This window comes from Rhipicephalus sanguineus, chromosome 5, assembly GCF_013339695.2.
Source record: "Rhipicephalus sanguineus isolate Rsan-2018 chromosome 5, BIME_Rsan_1.4, whole genome shotgun sequence".
Taxonomy (NCBI): domain Eukaryota; kingdom Metazoa; phylum Arthropoda; class Arachnida; order Ixodida; family Ixodidae; genus Rhipicephalus; species Rhipicephalus sanguineus.
The window spans coordinates 116,521,000-116,546,574 of record NC_051180.1 but is presented as its reverse complement, the minus strand read 5'-3'; the positions used below and the strand labels follow the sequence as shown (position 1 = coordinate 116,546,574).

The 25,575-nt window shown below is 44.8% G+C and overlaps 1 protein-coding gene across 7 annotated transcripts in view; it reads left to right on the top strand.

Moving 5' to 3' along the window:
- Positions 1-84: 84 nt before the first annotated feature.
- The window catches only part of LOC119394176 (neurexin-4), a 96,553-nt gene continuing 71,062 nt past the window's right edge, over positions 85-25,575 (top strand). For all 7 annotated transcript variants that reach the window (XR_007416075.1, XR_007416076.1, XR_007416078.1 and 4 more), the window contains exons 1-9: positions 85-265; positions 1,440-1,523; positions 2,820-3,016; positions 5,303-5,444; positions 8,006-8,209; positions 9,047-9,216; positions 14,134-14,307; positions 17,193-17,351; positions 18,000-18,078. Coding sequence is in view for 3 of the 7 variants with exons in the window: in XM_037661433.2 (XP_037517361.1) it covers positions 202-265; positions 1,440-1,523; positions 2,820-3,016; positions 5,303-5,444; positions 8,006-8,209; positions 9,047-9,216; positions 14,134-14,307; positions 17,193-17,351; positions 18,000-18,078 (1,273 nt within the window). In the remaining 4 variants the exon portion in view is untranslated. The remainder of the gene's footprint in view (positions 266-1,439; positions 1,524-2,819; positions 3,017-5,302; positions 5,445-8,005; positions 8,210-9,046; positions 9,217-14,133; positions 14,308-17,192; positions 17,352-17,999; positions 18,079-25,575) is intronic.

Sequence of the window (25,575 nt, the reverse complement as noted above, 5' to 3'; positions counted from 1 at the left end):
CTTCGATAACACCGGCTGGGCGCCGCCATCTTGAACACGTGGTACAGAGGGTGGCAGCACCTGACATTCCATTCAAATGTTTCATCCAACCCCGCGCGTCCATCGAAAAGTTGGGCGTGAGCTCGTAAGAGTTCAAAAGTCCGTGTTTACATTCCGTGCTGAAAAATGTTCCACTTGTAGTTCAAATCCGAACAAGTGACAATGGCTCGCTTGCTTCACTCCCCTCTTCTCTTGCTAGTTTTACAAGCGGTCGGGACATGCTCAGGTAAACGTTTCTCACATTTTCGTGCTCCTAGATGCTGCTACTTTTTAGGGCTAACACCTGTTTCGACTACCTGACCCACCTGTCTGCTCGCGAGAGAGCGTTGTATAACTCACACCTTGAAACCTTAGTTGAGCGTAGTTTAGGATAGACGAACCCATGCAATCGATCGTGAAGAACCCGCATGCTTGCTTAGCCACTTCGACAATTTTGTGCATGAAAATTAAACTCGCGGCACCTGCGCGAAGCGCGGTGCGTCACCTCAACGGAAGGGCGTCGCATTCTTCAGCTCACCGATGTGAACTCCTGCAGCGCTGTACCAGTTTTCGCGCTTGTGCGGAACGTTGAACGGCACTAGCGTGCACTGTCACGTCGGAATTATTTATCTACGATGTCAAGTACAGATGTCACACGGCACACATCTGATCTCGATAGAGCCTTATCGGGATCTGATATCTCGATCTCGGCTAGCTTGTTTGCGCAACATGCAAAATGGAGCCAAACACTGTAGACCAATTCTATCCCGATCGGGGCTCGGTCATAGTCGAAAGTGCCTCTATGAGACCCGCAATACACCTGTGTCAAACGGTAGAATTTCGAAGCCGATTTCGATTGCGATCGAATTTCCTTGTTCGTGATTGGCTCATTTGAGCGAGATACGTAAGAGAGCCAATCGTGGTGGAGGAATTCGATCGCAATCGAAAGTTCCCGTCCGATATCTATATTAGATCGCGGTCACGGTGCAACGGAACTGTCACGTACCGTTACTTTGTAAGCTCTTCGTAATCGGCTGCAGGTGCAGTGTGATTATTGTAGCATCAGCAGTTCTGTTTTGCGCGCTGTATCAAAGCATCCCATAACTGGGAAATGCTTGTTTCGTGTATCGTCACTAAGTTCGCAAACTCTTCTGTCCTGCATTGAACCGTAGAACTTATTGCCGTAGACTTCTCACCTCTAAAGAAACTCCCGCAGTCGAAAACACTTACCTGTTACCTAGCGCGGGCTCGAGCTTAACAGCTTCGGAATGCACCGCTTTCCTGCGTGCCCTGAGGCAGAGTAGTAATCTAGCGCAGTAACACGTTCTTTTAAGGAGTAACTGTGGCATGCACCGAGATATGTATGCGTCACATGAGCATTCTATTTATGGGATACCGTTATCTTTATTGCTCTCTTCCAGGCTGCGACGAAGCTTTGTATGGGAAGCTATCAGCATCGTCCGAATTGTCTGCAGACAGGGGGGCAGACAAGGCTCACCTCGACAGTAAGTGTTTTTGTGCAGCCACTTGAGTATGTATATTGAGCTGTTATATTTAGCACGCATCAAACGGGGCTTCTCACCATACACTCAGCAACACTAGATCGCACTTCACATTTCGTGCTCACTGCATGTAGATCTACAAGCCTAAGGCTCACTTCAACAGTAAGTGTTTTTGTGCAGACACTTCAGTATGTATATTGAGTTTTTATATTTAGCATGCATCAAACGAACTGGTAGCCAACTGACTAGAGCTTCTCACTATACACTTAGCAATACTAGATCGCACTTCACATTTCGTGCTCAGTGCATGTAGGTCTACAAGCCTAATTTTTGGGCCAAAATGCTCTTTCACTTCCTTTTAAATAGCGGTAGCAGTTAAATGTATCAGTACACTGTCATTGATTGTAAGTGGAAGTACAGAATTTGCCAACACACAATAGATGTCTTTTTTCAGCCATTGTTTTGCCTTCTACAACGGCTGAACAGGGAAAAAGCAGTGCAAAATTCTGACTGGACAGAAGACACAAGCTTCAACCCTAGCAAGGTTGAACGTAGTGCATAAACAGCATGGTTGTATATATCTGAAGGCTGGTATGCAAATACCTTGCTGCAGGCAAGGACAACTTATACTCTATGCACAGGGTGCCAACATATACACACTGTAGCTGAAGAAGCACTAGTAAATGTATGGGAAAGCATGTCATTCTCACTCTTTTTTTCCATGCCAAATTAGTCAATAGTGGACAACTGTAGAAAACAAACCGGTGTGATTACTGAAATTCACCATTCTGCATTGTGGTTGGGTAGTCACATTTCTGTCACTACAGGGGAAAAAAAATGAACACTACTGTTTCAGTCTCGTCTTCGTTTATTTCACATTTAAGTGATCGATGCTAAGCAGTGTAAACTTCAGGAGGTGTGCACTGTCTCTCGTCATTGTGTTTGTCAATAGAAAATATCAAAACTCTGAAAATGATTAAATCATTTCTACGTTAACACTAAGATGTCGCTTAGTTCAACATAACAACTCTTCTTGCCCTGTTTCCTTCCATTCTTATCATTCACCTCTCTGAGACATTTGGTCCTTGTAATAATGTAACTGGAGGGTCACTTGGTCCAGTGGTGCAGTGGGAAAAGGAGTATAATAATCGTAATGGGATTGATAGGATCCTCTTGATTTTCCAAAGGCTTGCAAACATTTTAGCTTGTTGAGGAAAGTATGCTTTAGTTAGTACAGGTGAGACGACACAGTACTTTACACTATCTCGCATCGTGCGACATTGTGTGGTTTCTTCACAGGCGGCTCTGCATGGACGGCGAAAAACTCGGACTTTGATCAGTACTTACTGATCTCGCTCAAGTCCAAGAAGACCATCACATCCATTGTCACCATGGGCAAACAGCACAGTCCCGAGTTTGTTCAAGAGTTCAAGATCTACTATGGTGACCATGGAGGGGACTTTACTGAGTACAAGGACAGGGAAGGCAATCCAAAGGTAAGCTTTTGCCATTTCCTTCTCGGTCCTGACCTTGTGCAAAAATTAATTTCTAATCTTTCTGCTGTACTGGTAGAAGTGCCAACCACAGCGGGTTCAATCGTCAGTTTAGGTTTGAGTTAGGTTAGAGCGTGTGTGTGCTCGGCCACAGAAGAGCACTTGGCCTCGTGTCGTAGGGAATGCAGTGACACATAGGTTCAAGAAAGGGGGATGTTTATCGCCTTGAACCTGTGGTAACACAGGAGCAAAAAGAGAGGTAGGAACCAGTGTGTAAGTATAGGAAAACAAAGGCCATGATTGCACAACTATTGCCGTGAGTCAAACGCCATGTAAGCACCCTACTGTCACCCCCAAATTTTTTTTCAGTGAATAGGTGTTAATGGTACATTTCAGCACCAGTTAAGGCTGCCAGAAAGAAAAATCCTTTTTGTTGCTGGCAAGCACCGACAAAATCGACCCTTATGCCTCATCTTGCGCATGTTGAGCCAACTCTCCATTGGGTCATATAAGTGCATAGCTTTAATTGTTTGGATCTCATTGCTTCACTTTTTGTGTAACAGCTATTTGCTTCCTTTGTTGTAAAGGTTCACAGACTTCTACCATTTTCCTTGATGCTAACACCCAAACTATTCAATGAATATGTCCATTGTATCTTGACACCAGTTTCCTGGTTGTGAGGTTGTTAGAGCTATCTGTGAATGGACTTTAAAGGGACGCTAAAGAGAAACAATGAATTGGTTTAGATCGATAAATTGTGCACTGAGAACTCTAATGTCGTTAATTTCGCCATCATAGGTTTATTAATAGAGGAGAAAATGGAGTTCAAAGTATCAATTTTAATTTTCGCGTTGAAATCTCCCCGCATTAGTTGCCCCAAGAGCCAGTTTTCGCTGTGATTTTGCTGCACGTTCCGCGCAGGCCTGGGGATATTTTTATCAGGAAAGCGGTCTCGCACATCAGAGAGTACACTCATTGACGTGCTGCTTCTGAGATCGTGCTCACTCCCTTGGCACAAGGCACTGAGCCCACTAAAAAAATCGTAATTGAATTTTGAGAAAATAAATACCATGACTTTGAAGGGTATACTGGTTTGTGCTAGTTGGTAGGAATTCGTGGTACAGCTACTTCTGCTCCTCTGAGAACGTGTTTTACCCTTGTCCCGCTTTCTTAAGAGGAAGGCAAGTAACTACATCACAAATCCAATGCTTTTTTATGATTACCTTAACTTCAAACTTTTGCATAAAAAAAACGTTACGAACTGTGGAACAGAAACGGAACGGAACTTTTGGCGGTGGAATGAAACTAAAACCGAAACGAACAACATTTCGTTCCGACACCCTGGTTTGGCGACACTGCTTTTCCGTTACCTGTTCAAAAGGACTTCTTGATTGCCTTATGCCGTCTTGGCTGCGGACCGCGTGGAAGTGCGTCACAGTTCTGTGTGCTGACAGAGTCGAGCGTTGCACAGGCTAGGTGGTGATAGTTGCATTTGGTGGCTTGTCGTTTTTAGAGAGCTCTCTCAAACCGAAACTGAGACTGGTCGGTAATGAGGAGCCTGTGATGAATTATCTGTTGTATGCTGTGGCAAACGACAGTCTGCTGTGCTATGACTAACAGGCTTCCAGCAACACATTGCGGCAAAAAAACGAGAGGCCAAAATTTTTGTGTCAGTATTCCTTTAAATGTTTCTTGCCTCTCGGTGGCTGTTGAATGTGGTAGAACATTTTAAAAGGCATTCAATCATAGTGAAACTGTACCTGTAGTGCATGTAACAACAGAATAGAAATCGCATAAGTATGAAACTTGATTTCCTGTAAATGTTATCCTATATCTCGAGATTTAATTCTGACTATAGGGGTGCAAAAGTGTGGCCCAACAGTGATAAGTGCAACAACCCTGTTTACGAGGCTTTTTTTTTATTGTTGAGAGAAGGCCATGTTTTCCTACATATGTCAATGAAAACTACATGTCATGACTCTCTGCACTCTGCACTTTTTAGTCATTAAATTTTTGCTTTCTTAATTTGCCCCCTATGTAAGAACAATCTTTCTGCAGTGTCTAGGTTAATACTTCTCCCTTTTGCCTCCATGCCTATGTGAGACAACTGCATGTCCGCGCTTAAACATACTGCGAGTGGCAGAGCAGAGATAAGGTTTGCATTCCGTCTTTATGAACTTTTCAAAAATGATTCATAAAGTGTCGGACTTAAAGAAAAGAAAGGCAAGTTGCCGTGGATTTTTGAATAGTCTTGAGCAAGTAATTAAGAGCAATTTTCCTTTCTGACAGCTCTTCAGAGGAAACAGTGATGGTAACACGGAGGTGCGCAACGTGTTCGAGTACCCCATCATTGCGCAATACATTCGCATCAACCCAACCCGGTGGAGAGACCGCATTTCACTCAGAGCGGAGCTGTATGGTTGTGAATATGGTGAGCATGCCTTCTTCTATGTTCGCATTAGCGGCATGCAGTGGTCATCCCGATTAAGCGCTTCAGAGAATACTCTCTGGAATATGAAAGATTTTGTGCATCAGCACCGGATGGGTTGGGAGTGTGGGTAAACAGCATTTTCTGCTACTTTGTGGTAGATAGTGAGCTTGGAAGAATGCAAGAAATGCTGTCAGCTGTGTTTGCCCTTATGCCAACATATTGATTACTGAGTGACGTGGAATCTTGCAAAAGTGATCGTATCTATAAAAGTGATAGTTCAAGAAGAGCGCTGTGGAACTATGCAGCTGATGTCTGCAAAACATCTTCCAACAGCTTAGTCTTTTAGTATGCATGACACTAGCTCTTTCTGGTACTGGGTGAGAGAAATGGATATCCTGAGTTGCCTCACATGTTGCAAAGAAATTGCAAAGTAATTTTTGCTCATGTTCTTGTCTTCTGGTTGCATACAATATAGCTTGCTGGTAAAGGATACAGCTAATTAGTAGGTATGGGCGAATAGTAAATTTGAGGTTTGAAGCGAATCCAAAGTGAATAGTGAGTTGGTCGAATAATTTCGAATCGAATAGTTCGAATAGTACTCACCACATATTATTAAAGAAAAATAGAGCATTTTCTTCATGACCCTTGCACAATATCTTTAAGAATTGGAACTAGGTATGAGTGAATGTCACGTTTTTGGTTTGAAATGAAGTGGAAGAAGCCTTGAATGGGGGGGTATCAAAATTTGAAAAGCAGTAGGGTGCCAGTTATAAGTGGTACAATACGTTGCAAGTTAAAAATTACTATACTTAGCGCATATAAGCCCATATAACACGCTGTTAAATTAAAAAAATATGTACACTTAACCTTGAAGTGTGGCTTCGCGGCAGTGCAGATTTTCCTTGGCAGGGTGGTTTCACAGTACAGCACTCCGACGCTGCAGTGAAACCACCTTTACAGGGGGTTATGTGCGGTCAAACACATATAGTATTCGTTCATTTCGAGAAATTTCGAATAATATAAATTCGTATCGAAGTGAATTTGAATAATTTAATGTTCGTTCAAATATTCGAAACGTCCGAATATTCGCCCATCCCTACTAATTAGTGTTTACGCTAGCACACTGATGTCTTTTCAATTTTGTGCAGAAAAGGTGCCTGATTTGACATTATCAGGTCAGTATCTATACATAAAAGATCGTCTATTTGGCCTTTGCATCAGAATGGAGCTGTAATTTGGCCTGAAACATGAACTAGGTGTTCTTTTTTAACTGAGGACAATACCCTTGTTGTAACAGATTACTCACTCAGTCAATTGTGACTTGAAATGTCCAAGCCTACATCGCCATTTGCATGTGAGGAACTTTCAGATGCTGACCTCCCTTTGCAAGTTGCTGCTTATCAGCTGTGGAAACTTGTTTTTCAACAGCACAGCATGCTCATAAATGTGGTCTAGGAGACTGACTCATTTGTTATAAGATCACTTGAAGAGAGCTTTCCAAAGTGCCGATTAGAATGTGAACTATGAGGATGTTGGGTGCTGTTCTTCACTCAGCTGTAGTTGTATGCATGAGGAATCCTCCATGTTTTACTTAATGTTCTTTATAATGGTAGTACACTTCAGTAAACACATCTAGGTTATGCAATATCACCTATTTCCAGTGTTAGGAAAAATAATACAAGCATCACAAAACTTGGTTTAATCAGAGAACGCATGTTTATAATATTACAACTGAAGTTGGAATATTCAAGCACATGAAACAATTGACATACAATTTGAGGTCTGTTATACTCGGTGACAACTTTTCTTGACCGCACTGTGGAAGCTACAGAACTGAAGTGTATGCCTACTACCGCGCCAAGAAATGGTACTTAAGGTTACTGATAATTTTCTCATTTGCCTTGCTGAAATAAATACTGGTTTATTTATTATGAGACTCAAATAGCTGCGGGAAGTCGTAATTAAAATACAGTTATTGTTCACTTTGCAAGAATGCCTTCCTTTTCTTTCCATTTCTTAAGCAGCACCACCTTTTTCAGCACGCCTGTTTTCCAAGGTAAACATGGTGTCTATGATGTAGTGGGTCAGTGTGCGGCCGCAAACGCTCTCTTTAATTCTCCATGAAAAATATACTCGTAATATGACACTAAAATGTACACTGAACAATTGAAACGTTTTTCCCATTCACATTTTCATGTATATAATTTTCTGAACGCGTTACCGATGCGAGCGAGCAAAACCGAAATCAGCCGCAAGCTGCTGTACTACTTGCAGAGCAACACGAATGTGCAGGAGCCCCACCTCCGTATCCTTCGCTCCACTGTCAAGATAAGTTGTCGCCGAGCGTAGCGAAAATGGAGTGGCAGATAGGGCTGCTAAGAGCCGTTCTTTTAGCAAACATACTGAAGCAGGTAGGAGATTAAATATCAGTGACAGCACAGCTGGATAGATGACACGTGTGCTTAGAGGAAGCTGAGAGATCTCTATAGTGCAGTGGAATGTATTCAACTGATTACAGATGACACAGTGAGATAACCATTCTTTTGGCTGGCATTGCGCAGAGGCAGAGGCGCTGCAGCTGGATGGCAAGAGTTACGTGGTCATGGACCTAAACCGCCGGCCAGTGACTTCTACGGAGGACACGCTGCGACTGCGATTCAGGACCAACCATGCGGACGGCCTTCTTCTCTACAGTTACGGATCGCAGCGCGACCTCTTCACTCTTCAACTGGTGCACAACAAGCTGCTCTTCTCGGTCGACCTTGGTGGGTGGTCTTGATTGATTTCCCGGAAGTTGTAGGCAGTTGAATGCATCGCTGACACGAGAAGTCTGCACACTTCTGTTCTTTGCTGAAATAGTGGGCAGGATCCGGGCTGTGCGGAAACTTAGTCCCTGTTCCTATGAAAGCTGAAAAAAGTGTTGGCCAAGTAAGAGAGTGAAATTATAACGCCATTAAGAGCACTGATGCTGAAATCGGCACATTTCCAAATGTACGTCCCCACACACCTGCACATCTGAATGTACTAGTTTATTTTTCCTGCTATGCTGTTTTTTTTGTTTTTTTTTATGGTAGACTTATGTAAAGATTTGGTAATCTTACATAGGCCTCAAGGCAGCATGATAAGGAGAAGTCGAAACTCTTGCCAGAACTTTTAAAAAGGTTGTAATCAATGCCTCATTTAAGTAAGTCAGATGTTCTCGCCACAGATTTTCTGCCGCAGCACCTTCTTATACTGAATGCAAACACGTATTTCATGTTTTTGTCTTTTGATTGGGTGTCTACACCATACCGCATGTGCGGTGACATTCTGTGTTCTTTGGGCCCTTGATTTGTGCAAAATTGGCCAATTTCAGACATTGTCAAAATTTGAGGCATTGCAAAAATACTTTTTAGCATATCAATATGACGTCTCAGGACACCAGAAAAAGAACAAAATTTAGTGCCCACAGGTATACGTGGCGTACTCATCAGTGAAATGTTAGGATCGTTGTATTTAAAAACCCTATAAGAGGCTTGCTAATTTGCACTATTGATGCTGGTATTGCAGTACCTTTAACCACGGAAATAGGATTGGATAGATGCACTTGTTGAACATTGCAGGAGGCGAAGGGGTGGTGACCGAGGTGTGGTGCGGGAGCCTGCTGGACGATAACCTCTGGCATGACGTGCAGATTTCCCGTTTTCGCCGAGAGCTGGTTTTCACGGTCGATCGTGTAGTGATCCGTCAGAGACTGAAAGGCGATTCCTTCCAACTGGATTTGAACAGAGAGGTAAGCATCACTTTTGGCCTCTCCTTAAAAGATCTGCATCAGATGTTTCAAGGGGGCATGTTTTGATAGATCTCCTGACTGAATAACATCTCATCTGGCGGACTAACAGCAAAATTTTGTTAAAAGGGCAAGCGAGATGCTAACCAAAATTCCCTACTCAAGTTTTTAAACATTTAGAAAATGCTACCTCTTGAAGGCATGCAGAAGCTTTTTTAAAGGTGAATGAAAACTAGTTAAATCCTGAAAGCTCAACCTCCTGGTTTCCAGCATTCCGCTGAAAACGTAGATGTCTGAACTCCAACTAGCCCAATTTGCTGCTTTAACTTTCTTTGCTTACCTAGCACAGTATGTATTGAGAACGAGCAGTTGCCCTTCCGCAGGTGAATGTCCTATTTGTAATTACTTCTACTTTTAATGAACACACAATTAATTTTTCCCATGCTTTCTTGGGCTTCATTGTTTGCGTTCTTCTTTCTTCTTGTTGTAAGTGAAAATGATTAAGCCCTTTGGATCCCTTTATTGCTCACCTCTGAAGTTCTAGCATTGAAGGATGAAACCTGTGTTAGCTTTTACAATTCACAGTAAGTGGCAATCACTTAGGGTGGTACGAGCAGTAAAAATAAAAAGGAAAAATGCAATATGTTTGTTTTGATAGAAGATTTTGGGCTGCTGGTTGAAAATTGGTTACAAAATGGGAGCATGTCGTGCACTTTGTCAGGTCTTACAACAAAATTTTCCTTATGGGTCGTGACGAGCCAGAACTTTGTGTATAAGGATTAAGTGTAACATTTCTCTTGTGGATTATGTGTACTCGAAAGAGCAGTCTGCCTTAATTATTGTGGCCTGGCCAAGGTGTTAGAAAATTTCGGAAGGAAGGTCTCCCAACTGTAGTGAATAACAGTGTTGCAGAGTTGCCACTCCGGAATTGGAATAACTCCGGAATCATTCACATTTTTGCGACCCCGGAATGGAATGGGAATGGAGTGGGGACAATGCTCGGACGAATGGAATGGGAATGGAATTAAGTGCTTTTTGCAAGGAATGGAATGGGAATGGAATTACATCTTTTTCTGAAAATAGAGCACGTTTTTGTCTACGCGCTGTTTTTCAAACTTCAAGCATTAGTAATTCAGAGCCTCAAATTTAGCATTAAAGCAGTATTTTTAAAATGGCTTGGCTGATTACAAGCATGGTACATTTATGAGCAATGCGCCTACTACAATTCTGTCCTTAAATAGACTTGTTGCTCCGAAGTTTGCCTTTATTCTTCGCGTAACCTCGGCTCTATGCCGTTGGTATCCGTCGTGTGGAACTACGGCGGTGGCATTCCAAAATTACGCATCGATGCGTTCCAAAATTACGCATCTTTTTTATTGCTGGATTAAGTTCTTCAAACGATTTTATTTAAGAAACAAATTGTCTGAAATTTTTTTGCGTGACTGTAAAGTGACAAAAGAATAATTTTTGTTGTTACATACACATGGTTTATTCGCGCATAACATCAAGCAAAAGCCTAAAAAACACTTGTACAATTTTTTATAAATAAAAATTATGCATTGTATTAAAGGGGTACTGACACCTTTTTTCAAAGGCGAGTTTACTCTGCCATACAAATCTCCTGTTTGCAGAGACGGCTCTGAGCAAGTGTGAAGCTCAGCAAATGCTGATAAGGATATTTTATTTTGATATTAAAGTCAATTTTTCTATGGCGCACCTATCGACATCGACACTATCTTGACGTCAGGTTACAGTACTAATTCTTGTGACTTCACGCAGCAGTCTGGCTAGTTGTCGTGACGTCTAGGTACCAAACTTCCAAGATGGCCGCTTGCACGTCACCAAAACATTCAAAATGTCCGCTTGTGCGTCACCAACGGAGCCACGGTACGGAGCGGCCGTGGAAACGTCACTATATATTGTGCGAGCACGTGACAAGAAGCTCATACCGTGTTGTGACGTCAGGGTACAGTAGGAATCCAAACTGACTTTTAATAACATACTGTAATTACTCTTTCAGGGTGTGCTCGTGCTTAGCACTACCTTTTCTAGGCTCTTGTGAGGGCCTGGCTTTTCATTTGATGCAAAAAAACAACTGAAAATTTTCGTTTCAGTACCCCTTTAAACATAGCTCACCGACATACAAAAATACCATAGCGCACTATCATAGCGCACTACCATAGCGTAAGCTAACTACGTGAGTGAGCGCATGGAAGAAGACTGCTATGGTTGTTCGCCCATCCGGAAAGCAAAACGAGTGAAAAAGCTATAATAATCCTTTGCCTTATCGCCAATGAGACGGAGTTAGTTTTTCCGAGTCCCCAAAACAGGAAACACAACCACGGCGGCATCGCTTGTGTTATTTAGCATCGCACAGAAACAGGTGTAATTGTGCCCCGGGGAACAATAAACGAGAGAGTAACAAACGGTCACCCTTTGAGAGATTAGAAACCAGACAGCCATCAGCTATGCGGGCGCGAGAAGCGATAACCACCTGAAGGACGAAAGCAAAACCAGCTGCACTGCGCGTGCGCGCTCGGTTGCGCAAGTGAAAGCTGGTGCGCCGCTTTGGAGAGGAAAACAAAAACGGAGAGACATCGGCGCATGAAAAAAATTTCACATATTCCCTATGTGTGGCAGCACACGCCAAGCAAGAGAAATGTTTTAAAAGGCACGCGTTTTAAACATACAGGCAATGATGTACATGTACGGTGTAACTCTTTGGTGCCTGTTATGTGATGCCGTACATGTATGGGGTGAACCCTCAAAGGTTTAATATGAATAAGTATTGCTGCATAATCTGATCATTGGTTCAGGGATAATTTGACTCTTGGACCCTAGAAAGAGTGTGAAATGTCACTTGCATCATACAGAGATACAGGATTACTTTAGCAAATTCAGTGCTCACTTACAAAACTGGCAACTTGCAGGGAGGGCACAAGACGGATTGTATGTTTTCAAAGGTAGCGTTATACCGGTGTAACATGGTGTGATGGTGATCGCAGTTGAGCCTGATCGAGATCAAATTTCTAAACAGGGGTTGGCTTCTCTTATGCAGCTTTCGTAAAGGTGCCAATCACGGTGAAGAACTTCAATCCGGATGAAGCCCGATCGTGGTCTAAAGTGACCATGTGACACCGGTGTTGCTCTTCAACATGGTGTCCTGATAGCTGTTTACATAGGGATGATAGGAGATGGCAACACTGCCGCGCAAATTTTTAGGGGCGAAGCACCTTAGGGTCTCGCTGTGTCGGCGGGTATCATCGTCTGCTGTCGGGGCGTGCATCGTCGTAGTCCTGTCCGTTTGCTTGAGCGCAAGAGAGGGCGCCACCGCCTCAGTGCTTGCCGTGTGGCGAGAGAGAGCGAACGGCGCACATTGACTATGGAAACGCCCTTTCTGCGATGAACGCTGAACTACCAGCTCACAAAAAACGAGAACATGCCCTCGCCCGCGAGAGACAACGCCGATGCAGGCTGCATCTGCTAGCGAGTTTCGTGATTGAAAAAACCAACTGCTCGCTCTGCACAACCGTTTACCGGCCAACCCGTATATACAGTAAAACCTCGGTGATACGAATCTCGCGGGATCATCAAAAATATTCGTATCATCCGAAATTCGTACCACCAGAAATAATGGAAAATTAGCATGCAACAAAAGAAATCTGGCGTACATTTTTATTTATTGTTTTTCAGTTTTTAGAATTCAACGATTATACCTGCACTAGTAAATATACGGCCTGTGCGCTCAGGTGTAAATAATGAACCAGGTGTGTTGCGACCCGCGACAGCTAGTAGCCCCTTCCAAATCTTAATATGCGTTTCCTCATGACACCAGAGTACTGCGCCGAAAGTGACTTAAGGAGTACTTTGACGCGATAGATGAAGGCCAAAAAATTTCAGAACCGCGGTCCTATGTTATTATTTTCTCATCGTGGTGGTGTTGGGGATGTTTTCCGAGAGATTTACGGCCGTGCCCGCACGAGTGCGTCCGCAGCAGTCGTGCATGTTGACTTAGTGAGGCCCAAAATTGTGAGGCCTAGCTCCTTCGCAGACCATCCTCGTCTTCTTGTGGTCCTCGACCACCTTTCGTAGGATGTCTGATGCACGAGGACATGGCTTGCATCGACGTGGCAGGCAGGCGTAAACGCAGTACAACGACAGCAGCGGGCGTCGACGCGTCAAAAGAAAAAGAGCATGACGCCAACTGCATCTGTAATCTAAACGCGAAAGCACACGGAGGCATATTCGGGCCTCCAAGATTCTAGCACACAATCTCGGAGGCTACGCCGCGTCACTGAAGTTTATTCTGACCACTGAGAAAGAAAAGTATTTTTCTTACACCATGATTTTGACGAACTGGCAGCGCGGCGCGCATGCCCACGCTTGCGTTCCCGCGCCCGCGCGTGATTGGCGCGTCTTCCGCGACAGCGCGGACAGCACCTCTTCGCACCTTCGCGGTAGCGTACGTTCGTATCAAACGCCGCGGGGTGAAAATCGGTTCGCAACAACCGTACTCCATTACACTGCAGGCCAATTGGTCTTGGCCGGGACCAAAGGAAAATTCGCAGCACACCAAAATTCGTTAGAGCCGTGATCGTATCACCGAGGTTTCACTGTATAAGCACTGGATCTTGACCTGCTATGTAGTGCTTGTGGCAGATTTCTCTTGTGTGTAGTTAAACAATAAAGATTTGCAGCGTGCACATTAACTAAAAGCAGACTGCGGGTCTCTGTGTCTAATCTTTCTTCTGTCTCTCATTGCCCATTAGCAGTGATTTTGCTGTGGGAAACACCGGCGCACACTGCATGCTTCGCCCCTCCACAGGTTTCACGTTAGTGGAGCTGAAACACCCTTCCCCACATGCTTTAAAAGTTTTCATCAGAGTTCCGATTCTTTATTGGCTTTGTTTTTCCTTTCAGCTTTACATTGGCGGTATGCCAAACTTCAACCAAGAAGGAATCAAAGTGGCAGCAAATTTCACTGGTTGTGTGGAGAACTTGATGATAAACGACACCAATGTCGCTTACGAACTGAAGCGGGACACGGAGAGCTACATGTACACTAAGGTCGGTCAAGTGCTCTACAACTGTAGGGTAAGTGTGGAAATCTCTTGTAATACTAAGAAAGCCCGCTTTTGCGTGTGCAGGAAAATTGAATCTCATCTGAGAATTGCCACAACACTTGAACATACTAGAAAAAAGAAAATCTCACAGGGTCCTTTATGCATTCATTTAAGACAACTCAAAGGTGAAAGCCATCTTCTTTTTCTTCTCAGTCAAGGTATTGATCCTGGCCTGCCACCCTTAAAAAACTTCGTGCACCTAGCGTGGTTTTTGCACTGCCTCTAAGGTCGGAGACACCTCACTTGGTTTTGCATTGCCTCTGTGATCGGACCACCTTTGACCAAGTTATGATGTCATGTGATGATGGCATCATGTCACGTTACGTCACGTCAGAGTTTGTGACGCCATGATGATGTCACGAATTTTTGCGATCTGTGATGTCACGATGACGTCATATCAATCAATCAAATCTTTATATCCAACACTTCGTTACAATCTGTTGGGGGTCCTTCAGGCGAAAAGCTGTTGTAAACAGCTTTTCGCCTGAAGGTCGCCAAGGCATTCGACACTGTCTCACATCCTAAATTATTGCACAAGTTGTTTGCCATATTAAAGAACGTGTCCTTGGTTGGCTGGATATCCGACTTTCTTTCACAGCGTTCACAGTATGTGTGCTTCAGCTCTACTAACTCGCCTTCGATGCCTGTTTCATCAGGTGTTCCCCAGGGTTCTGTGCTGGGCCCCCTTTTATTCCTGCTTTATATTAATGACCTCCCCTTGCACACCCCTGTGAAAATACGCCTTTTTGCAGATGACTGCGTCCTATATCATATTGTTAAATCTCCACTGGATCATGCCACTCTCAACAATTCCTTCTCTCACTTTTGTAGCTGGTCCAAATCTTGGCAAATGAATATTAACTTCTCCAAGACCGTCGTTATGTCATTTACCCGACGTTCATGCCCCTTGACTTTTGACTATGGTTTTAACAATGTTAGTCTGTGCAGGGTGAACGAATTCAAGTACCTCGGTATCCTTATGACACACAACCTCTCGTGGTCTAAACACATTGATCACACATGCAACAAGGCTCTTAAGAAATTAGGCTATTTACATCGTACGCTCCGTCATGCTCCTCAAGAAACGAAACTGCTTACCTACAAAGCTCTCATTCGTCCCATCCTTGAATATGGTTGCGTGGTGTGGAACCCACATAAGAAATGTGACATTAAAAAACCAGAACGCGTTCAAAAAAGAGCTGTGCGTTTTGTATGCAAAAGATATGACACGGATTTTTCTCCGTCGAATTGTCTTCCTCACCTAGGTCTCACTACACTTGCGAAGCGTCGCCACGTTGAATGCCTCAAATTCCTTTACAATCTAATCAATTCTCCCCGCCTCGACACTCTAGACAGCTATCTTCAGTTCTCCAGACCTTTATCTACGCGTAGCGACCACGCCCTTAACATTACAACTTTTTTCACCCGCACTGACATGTTCAAATATAGCTTTTTTCCTGCAACTATAGAAGCCTGGAATTTGTTGCCCGGAAGTGTGCGTTGCTTACCACTAGAAGAATTTCTGGAAGCATGTTCATGAATGTCGATTTGCTGTTATTGTTTTGTTTTCTTTTCCCACTCCTGCAATAGCCTTATTGAGGCTGCAGTATGTAAAAATAAATGAATAAATAAATAAATAAATAAATAAATAAATAAATAAATAAATAAATAAATAAATAAATAAATAAAAGTGCCTGAAGGCCCTTTATGACAGCAGTATAGACAACAAAATAAAGTGTATAAGTGTACATGGGTTGTATTAATCAAAACATATAAGGAATAAGTTTGTGTACAACAGTGGTCATTTGACAAAGTCATTGAAAAGTAAAAAGCAGTAAAACAACTCAACTTCATGTCATAAGCAAAACTAGAATAAATACCATAAGTATACCAAGAAAGAGAGCGATACATTAGCAGCAGTTTAATAGATTCACACACTTGTTTTCACACACAGGCGTCATGGATCACTGGAAAATAAAAAATGCTGTTTCATTTCTTTCCATTTCATTGATGATATGAACGTCAGTACCTTCGTCATCATGCGATGATGATTCTTTGCATCACTTGTGCTGTGACCGACGCCGCCAACACGGGACACCGACACCAGCGGTCAATTTTCGCGTTTGATTAGGCATCTAAGTCTTTCGCCCTAAAAAAAAGGAAAGCAACATAAATTTTTCAATACAACTCATTCTATGCGAAATGGAAGGCTACTTGAGTGTGTTCTCAAACAGTTAAACACAGCAACCAGAATTATATATTTTGAGGCACTTTGAAAGTTTTTTTTTTTCATTGGTGACCGATATCACGGTGGATCCTGTGGTTTTGATTTCGTTGTGACAGAATACACTTTCCTTTATTAAGGCTTGACCAACTAAATATTAGATTTACTTCTTTATGTCCAATAATTCGCCGTACTCGTGTTACCATCTGCAGGTTTCACTGTATAATATGAACTGGTGTTGGTGAGTGATTGCCAGAATCTGCTTAATTACCGTATTTGCAAGATTCTAGTGTGCCCCTGGTTGTAACGTGCATGTAATATTACACTGTTAAAATTGAAAAAAAAAAGCATAACTGGATGCAGATTTCGCTCTTGAGCCCTGTTGTAACGTGCACACAAATTTCAAGGCTACATTTAGTGAAAAAAAGTGCACGGTAGAATCGCGCGAATGTGGTAATATTGCTTCGGTACACAGACGGTGGTGCACTTGCTATTGTCTGAGAGTAGTGTATTAATAGTTTGGTTTTGATGCCATATAAGTTCCCTTAATCTCCATGTAAACAGCAATTCAGAGAGATAGAAAAAAAAAATCCATGTTTATTTTTATCCTAACAGCCTTGTTTTTGTTGCAGTACGAACAAGTTGTCTCGGTCACATTTGTCAGCTCAGACTCGTTGCTCCGGGTGAATGGCTATCTGCAGCCAAGCATGAACTGCAGTTTCGATTTTCGAACCTTCAACGAGCGAGGTCTGTTGCTCTACAACAAGTTCTCCATTGAAGGCTATGTCAAGGTGAGCGTGCCGGTTGCAACTATGGCCACATCTTCTTTCACATGTAGTGACACAGCTCTGTAAGTTTTTTAAGTGGGTGTGCATTTTACTGATTAGAGCAGAGGTAAATAAAGAAACCAAGGAGGTGTATGGATGTCTCTGTGACTACCTCGCACATAGCATTTATCATCCTGAAATTGCTAGGGCTGCTTGACGTGAGTCACTGATGGCAGGCTGTGCTTGTGAGAATGGGAAAATAGAAAACTGCATCTGTAGGCGTTCATAGTTTATATGTGATGGTTCAGCAACTGCTTCTTTGTGAACACTTGTGTTTGTTCTAAGACATTCGTAGCAGGAGGCGTCCAGAACTGCGGAAATATTTCTCACTTAAGCTCTGATTTACCAAGTGTACTGATTTTTGTGTTGATGTATAAGGTTAGCACTCGCATTGCAATTGTGAAATCAGAGCCATTGATTGGCCTCAAAGACATTGCCGTGTTAGCCTACTGAACGTAGATTCGTGAAGGGGATAGTTGGCTGTCTACCTACCTGATGGCAGGACAAGGCTTCAGGGGCAACCCATACAGATCCCCAAGAAATAGCGTGTTTTGAGATTCCTTGTGTTCGTAAGAACGGGTTTCTAAGCTCGCTAGTATTGTTTGCTTGCAGTTATACTTAGATGCGGGTCGCATTCGGGTCGAGCTTCAGGGCAAGAAGACTCCAGTGGTCCTCCTCAAGCCGTTTGATCGTAAGTGTTGCCAATCTTCCCTCCTCTTGGCATTGGTGCATTCACTTGCAGTTAAATGTACAGATCATGTGCATGAGCATGTGCAGAGACATTACAGTCTGCTGGCAAACATGCACATGTTACATGAAGCATACTGAACGAAAGAAGGGAATCACAAGGGCTTGTTTTTCTTTGTTAGACACAAAATTAATGAGAACTAACAGACACTCAGACCAAGGAAAGTATAGGGGATGTTGTTTATAGTAGAGCTGTGCGAATAGCAAAATTTTGGGTGCGAAGCGAATTCGAATATTGAAGTGTGAGTGCGAATCGAATCGAATATTTCTCGAATATTTCTAGAATATTTTTCGAATACTTCGAAGCGAAATTGCAGAAAAAAAAAAAGTTAGAGAGGATTCCTAAGCATATTCTTATAAGATAGCAACATGAAAGTGTTTCTTTTTGCTAGGTTCAAGCGCAGTGTAGAGGCCGAATTGTATTTATGTACATGATTTGGTGCAACCGAAGTGTTGCCGACAACACTTTACACGTGATAGGCAAAGATGCCATTTCCTCAGCCTCTCCTCCTCTTTCAACATCTGTGGAAGCCCAACTGATGTGACGGACAAGGGTGTGCTCTCTTCAAGTCTGGAGTCCCAAATCTGTCTTGTAGACATCAATATATAATAACATCTGAAATTTTGGATGGTAAAAAGCTTCGGCGTCCAATTTTTCGGACTTCCTGCCCAAATTTCAGGTCCAAAACAGCATTAATTGAGCCCCCACCTTTGCCACATCTTTCATCTCCATGCTGGAACCAGCGTTTTCTTGAGTTAATACTAGGGTCGTGCGAATATTCGAAACTTTCGAATATCGAAGCGAATAATATGATATTCGATTCGACCTTCGAATCGAATATGACTATTCGAAAACTTCGAATATTTTCGAAGTATTTCGAAGTCTGTTAAAATGTGAAAAAAATAAATAAAACCACCAATGTGCCGCGATATGCACGGCACAAAAAATGCCCCCTTTATTTGTGAAATAACCTCCGCTACCTTGCGTATATTTCATGGTGACGGTCGTTGCAAAGGCCGCAGCAGATTGGCGGCAGGCCCGCCCTCGAGCAACTTTTCTGGTATAAACGTTGCCCTCGAGGTTCGCTCGTTCGTTCCGACAACGGTGGAGTGTAGATTCGCCATTTAAAGACTCTAGGAGTTTCACAATTCGTGAGCTTTTCTCAGCATGGCTTTCCGTTTGAAGCGGAAAAGAATAAACACTAATGCCGAGCCCTGATTCACCCCTGCACGCCAATGAGGCCACTAGTGCGACAAGCGTACGTCCGAGGCAGTACAGTACCGGATGAATGCCCTAACAACGGACAGTATCATAACTGCCCTAACAGCCATTGTGAGAAACTACGCTAACTAGAGCGTAGATTGACGCAATGTACTAGAGAACATCTATGTAAGTCGTATACAACGTTGCTAAGACGAACTTGTGATGGATTCGGATTTGGATGCGCGTGCGGCGCGTGTACTTGCCACCACACATCCCAAAGGCGCTGAAATTCGGTTTCCGTTCAAATTAAGTGCACCGCGGTTTTGTTTTTTCTTGCTAGCGTATTTGATTATAACGTGAAGGTGGACTTGCAACGACAAAAACTTCTAGAAGGAAAACTTGCATAGTGATCGAGTAGATATGTAAAACTATTTTAGGACGGTAAAATGAAGGAAGCTGATATATTAGCGGTAGTAGGTATTTGGTCAGGCAACCCCTAGCTGTCATAGCTAGAGATGGGCAAAGCGGCTCACTTGAGTGAGCGGCTCCGAACGGCTCAGCTCACTTAAGTGAACCGGCTCATTTGAACGGCTCACCGGTTCACGGTTCACCTAAATCGACGGAAGAAGGGAAAACACTAGGAGGGAGAGGAGGCTAGAAGGAGGCTGCCTTCCCCCTCCCCCTCCTGGAAATTCGCGGCGTGCGCTGGTCGCTGCTGGATGCCTCCGCTCCCCTCCCCCCCTCGCTTATGCACCCCTCTGCAAAATGTTCTGGAGACGCAATTGAGTGTCACGTGCTTCCGCGTGACTCGGGAAGCCTAGAGTTATTGTATAGAATTTCCGACGGAATCCCAGTGATAATGCTTGCTGGGCATATGAACCACGCTCGTACAAGCAATGCTAGCGTTCTCGTCTTCACACAGTAAATTTGTCAGAAGGGTTATTGTTCGGGCTTGCTTCTCCAATCTATCAAAAATAGTCATGGTGCAACAGAGTAGGCGCCAGCTTTCAGGCACACGTTACTCGCCTGTATCGCGACAGATTACTAATCTCAGTGGCTAAATAATCCGCAGAAAAAGAAGAAGGGTTTCCCGGGCATACATTGTAGCGCATGCTGCTGTACCCCTGGGTTTGCTATGACCAATTTGATTTTCTCCCACCCAGGAACCGCACCTGCGTCATTGTGGAAGCAGCCCTCATGGCATGTGGAGAATGTGCATGCATTAGAAGTCGTCGTTAACCTAGTCTAGAGTCACTGTATATGCTACCTTTAGGTCGCAGAGTAGCGCATTTGCTTTCCAAGTTGGAAGACGATAGCATGGATGGTGGGCGATTAGGGGGCCTTTCTCTAAGTACCGTTTCGCATTCATTGCGTCTCTTCCTTCCTTTTTCTCTAGTCCTGCAAAATCCCTTGTCCTCTTCGCGTTGCGGCATCTTAACGAAAAATTTTGACAGCTGTTCAGCCGCAAGTTCGAAAACACACCTGGCAGGAATGTCTAAAAATAAGATCAGTTGTAAGTCGGCGCTGTTGTAGTCCCTTGTTCGTCCCTGTTGCAGCAGTAAACACCCCTTTTGTTACTCCGAAACCCCTTCACTTTTCGAGTAATTGCATTACTGCTAAAGAGTAAAAGAGATTCCTGAGGTGTAAGAAAATACTACGGGGAACCGTTGTATTGTCCCAGATTTTCTTTATTAAAGGAAAAAGAGAAACGCCTCTTCCTGTACTGCTGCGCAGGAGTAGAGCTGGTGGCGTCGTTGCTGGAAAGGGCGCTTTTGCAGCATCACGGATATTTACAACAGCTCCGCATGTTACGGCCCCAGTGCACAGGTGCACTGCGGCGGTAATCTTTAAACAGGTGCATTGACGAATTGTCCATGCTGTGTGTGAGAGAACGCCCTTTACGTTTGAAAAGTAGATGCGGGATGGATCTGCTTTCAAGGAAAGGAACTATCCGGAAAGCAGTACTTGCGTGCTTCGATCACTGTCTTGTGTCGGTACTTGTCTTAAATCAAGCCCTTAATTTTGTCGTGTGTCACTGTGAGTGGACGCCGTCCTCGAAGATGTCCTTTTACCCATTGAAAGAAACAAAGACGTCAAAAAATATCGGTGTGGCCCATTTAAACAGATCAAAACTCAACGTAGTGCGATTATGCCATGATAATTTGTCATCATGCGCCAGGACGAAATAAAATGAATTCCTGTTTCAGCCCAGCATATTATTCGTTTTATTGACGTGCTAATAATGCACGCTCAGAAATGCACTGGAGTGGATTTTATGGGTGACATTTTCGTGACTACCATAAAATCCCGAGCAAGCGCCCCTGCCTGAGCAAGCGCCCCCCTCCCTTCTTCGTGAGATTACAAATATGCGACCTCTTCTACCCTGCCACCATTTTCCCTGTTTCATTGATTGTTTTTATTCGCCCGACAAGGGCGAACGAAAACAGTGAATGCATGCGTATTTAATAAAGCATTGCATTAGCAGCACCGGTGTGCATTCTTTATTTTTATCGGCTCTTCCGCCGCCACCTTGAACTTTAATCCATGACTATCCATGACTGAGCAAGGGCCCCCCACTCCCCTCCGAATCTTGTCGGATTATCCTTCACCATAGGGGGGTACTTGCTCGGGATTTTACGGTACACTAAAATCAGGACGTAAACTACGTTCATCTGTTGGTCTTCGACGAGTTGCACCAGCTCACGATAAACTGCCACGTGCACCGCTGTGGTGGTTCTTGGGCCCTCAGATGCAGGAAAACCAAGGCACGAACAAGAAACACATTTATCGACTTGACACACACAATTACACACACACAATTACACACGCTTTATCCCACTGAACAATACAGATATCCCTAAGTCCTAACTTTTAGAGTGCTAATCACACGCGAGAGAATCGGCGCGTCCTGCCGTATAGGCCCGTCGAACGTCACTCACATACCGCAGTCAGGTAGCGATGATGCCAGCACGAAGCGGACAGGTGCGTGGTGCGGAGGTGTACGAACATACGACGACCTGCTCGTCGCGGAACGTACAGGCCCACGCTGACGACGGCCGACTCGGACGTGGCACCACGGCCACGATCTCGGCTCCGGAACGGGGTCAGCTCGGGTTGCGCCGGAACCGCTTGGACGTGGCACCGAGGCCACGATCTCTGCTCCTGGCCCGCACGCTCGTTCACCACAGGAACAGCTGCTAGGCCCGGCCCGTAACGATTGCTCGTTCCCGAGACGCTCGTTCCTGGCCGCGCTCTTCCAGCCCGGCGACCTTCTGCAGCTCTCGAGCTTCGCGAGCGTCTCGCTCGCGCACACCGTCGTCGTCGTCTTCAGTTCCGTTTTCTTCTTCGGTTGTGGGTTACAGTCTTTTACTACCACATTTCCCCCCACTTTCAGTACGTTGTGGCGCGGATGACCTTAGTACTAACGCGACACAACGGAACACAGCAAAAGCAATCACCGGGCAAATGCAAAGAATAAGAATGTCAAGATTGCAAGCCTTCTATTACTACACAAACATTGTTGATCATTTGCCCGGCGCACTCTGACACAGAAGATAAAACGCGCTAATCGCACGTTTGATATGGCCGGCGGTGGCATATACGGTTTTATCCACCTGCATACCGCGTACACGTCACAACGAGGCGCGCGCACACTGCCGGCTCTGGTGAATAAACACGTGCCGACACACAGCACACACAACGCACGATTCACACCGTGGAAGTCTAGTTGTCTTGCTGTCTTCACCTGGTCCTCTTTGCGCAGCGACGACACCACACCATGCTCGCGGTAGTCGTCGTCACCGGTAGTCGTTGTCAGTAAGTATTGTTGTCACGTCGCTTGTACATCTTAGTCTTGTGACGTTGAAAGTGACACTGGGAACGTGGTGGTTGAAGCGGCGGCTGAGGCGATGATGGCGACTGATCCATCTGCGCACTGAGGCTGTCTGTGCCATCGCTGCGGAGCGTAAGAAACCCCGGACGAGATTGATTGAGGCGGCCGGTATTGCGTTCCTCGAAGTAGGAGTGTTGCCTGGGTCGCCGACGTTGTGGTACCCTGGGCGTCGTGTCCAGAGGCAACAATGCCTCATCTTGTGGGGTACGTATTGGCCTCGAGGCCCACCACTGGAAACGCCGGCGCCACCGTCGGCGTGACTTGCTTGGCAGGATCACGTGGTCTCAGCGGCCGCGTCGGCTGCTTGTGGCGCACTGCCGCGTGCTTTGAAAACGAGTTTCAAGTCCCACACGCGCTGCGGTCTGTTCAAATTCGGAAGTTTTCTCTCATTTTCTACTCAATTGAAACCATTGTAATAGAGTGGCTGCCTCCGAAGGCGACGAACATGGGGCTCTACCGCTCGGTGCCGCACTGCCGCGCTTACGCAAAGGAGCCCAGTGTCAGCCTGCACTGGTAACCGTGGGACAAGAAACAGCGTGAAGCATGGGTTGTAAAGCTAAGAACCGTCAAGTAGCCATCTGCTACGAGTCTTGTGTGCAACAAGCACTTCCGCGATGAAGACTTTTGTTACTGCATCAAGCCCGCGATGTTCGGTGAGTAGCAGACAGCGCGCACTGAGGCGATGGCTCGCGCGCGCTTCCCGCCGGCAAATGATGCTTATCTGCCACAGGATGGTAAAAGCGCTACCTTTTACCACGTGCGATGCCATCTCAGAAGCCTCCAATGCGACCTCTTGATCGTCGGCCCCGTGCTCAGCGTCCACAAAATCGGCTGCAGATGCGCAAGTCATTGTTTAGATACGTTAAATTAAAAAAAAAACGCACAGGGTCTCTTATGCATTAGTTAAAGATGACTAGAAGGCGAAAGCCATCTTCTTGTCAGTCGATGTACTGATTCTCCCGCGCCCCCCTCAAAAAGCGTTCTGCGCCTAACGCGGTTTTGCACGGCCTCCGTGACCGATCACGGATGCAATGCAAAGCGACCATGACGTGTGAATACGTCATCATGTGACGTCACATTAAGTGACGTCATAATGACGCTACATATTTTGGCGATCTGTGACGTCATGATGACGTCATATGGTGACACCATCACGTGACGATTATCTTTTGCATCACTCGTGTTGACGCCGCCGACGCGGGACGCCGACGGGCAACCTTCCCATTTGATGAGGCATGCATTGCTTCATAAGCAACATAAATTTTGCATTGCTTCCGTGATCGGCCCACCGATGATCGGCCCACCGGCCAACCCCATGTATTTTCTTGGAGCCTCATTTATTTACGTGTGAAAGGTGCCACCCTGTTGGCGTTACACACGAGACTGCTGCCAAAATTGCTGGGGTACTCGCCAAATAATTACTATCCTGTTTTGCGGCTGCTGGTTGCTGCAATACCTTCTGTTTTATTCACCGCTATTTCAAACTTTTAGTTCACCGCCGACGTTTGCAGAACAAGTACGGCAAACGTTACTGTATTTTCTTTCTTTTCCTATGTCGCATCCTACTACATGCTCGGTCTCGTAGACTGGTTCTCCTTCCACCAGCAATATCGAAGTGATGAAGCCTTGGTCTATGAATTTGTTGATGACAGAGAGCGGCAAGTTCACTGGAATGCAAACGGAACGATAATTAAGGAGCATTAAAAAAAGGCGTCGCATTTGCTCACGTTTTGTGTGAGCACCAAACGAAACGAATGCGCTGAATAAAGAAAAAGAAGCAGCGGCATTTGCCCGCTGAGAAGACCGTTCAATACGCAGTGAGAGACATCTTGTCAAATGACATTGAAACGTACCCGAATTTAGACCGAAAAAGAAAAAAAAAAAACACTGAATCGTCGGGACGGCAGATCACAAAGTTGCCATGCGCACCGAAGCCGCAGTTGTAAGGAAATTGTTTTTGAACTGCTCTGATAGCGTCCGCGCAACAGTAGTTGTTTGTTTACTCACAAATTCTCATATTTTGCGGCCTAAAGTTCACAGCGCGGTGCCAAAACGCGCTCGTAGCAAAAGCGAAACCATCAGTACGAACATACATGCAGACGCTCATACATGCAGAGGCACCGTCAGTCGTCGTGAACCCGTGCGATCGCTGGCTTGAGGCTTCTTTCTGTTATGCTCCGTTAGGTTACACAGGCAGTCTACTCTAACGAGATATTTCACATAGTTTGCACTCAGCGAGTGACTACCTTTCACGCAAGAACCCGGTTCAGGGGTCTCCAACGCGGTGACAGCGTGAAGCGAGTGCTCACTTTTCTGCAAAGAGACAGCGACTGTAGACTATCTTG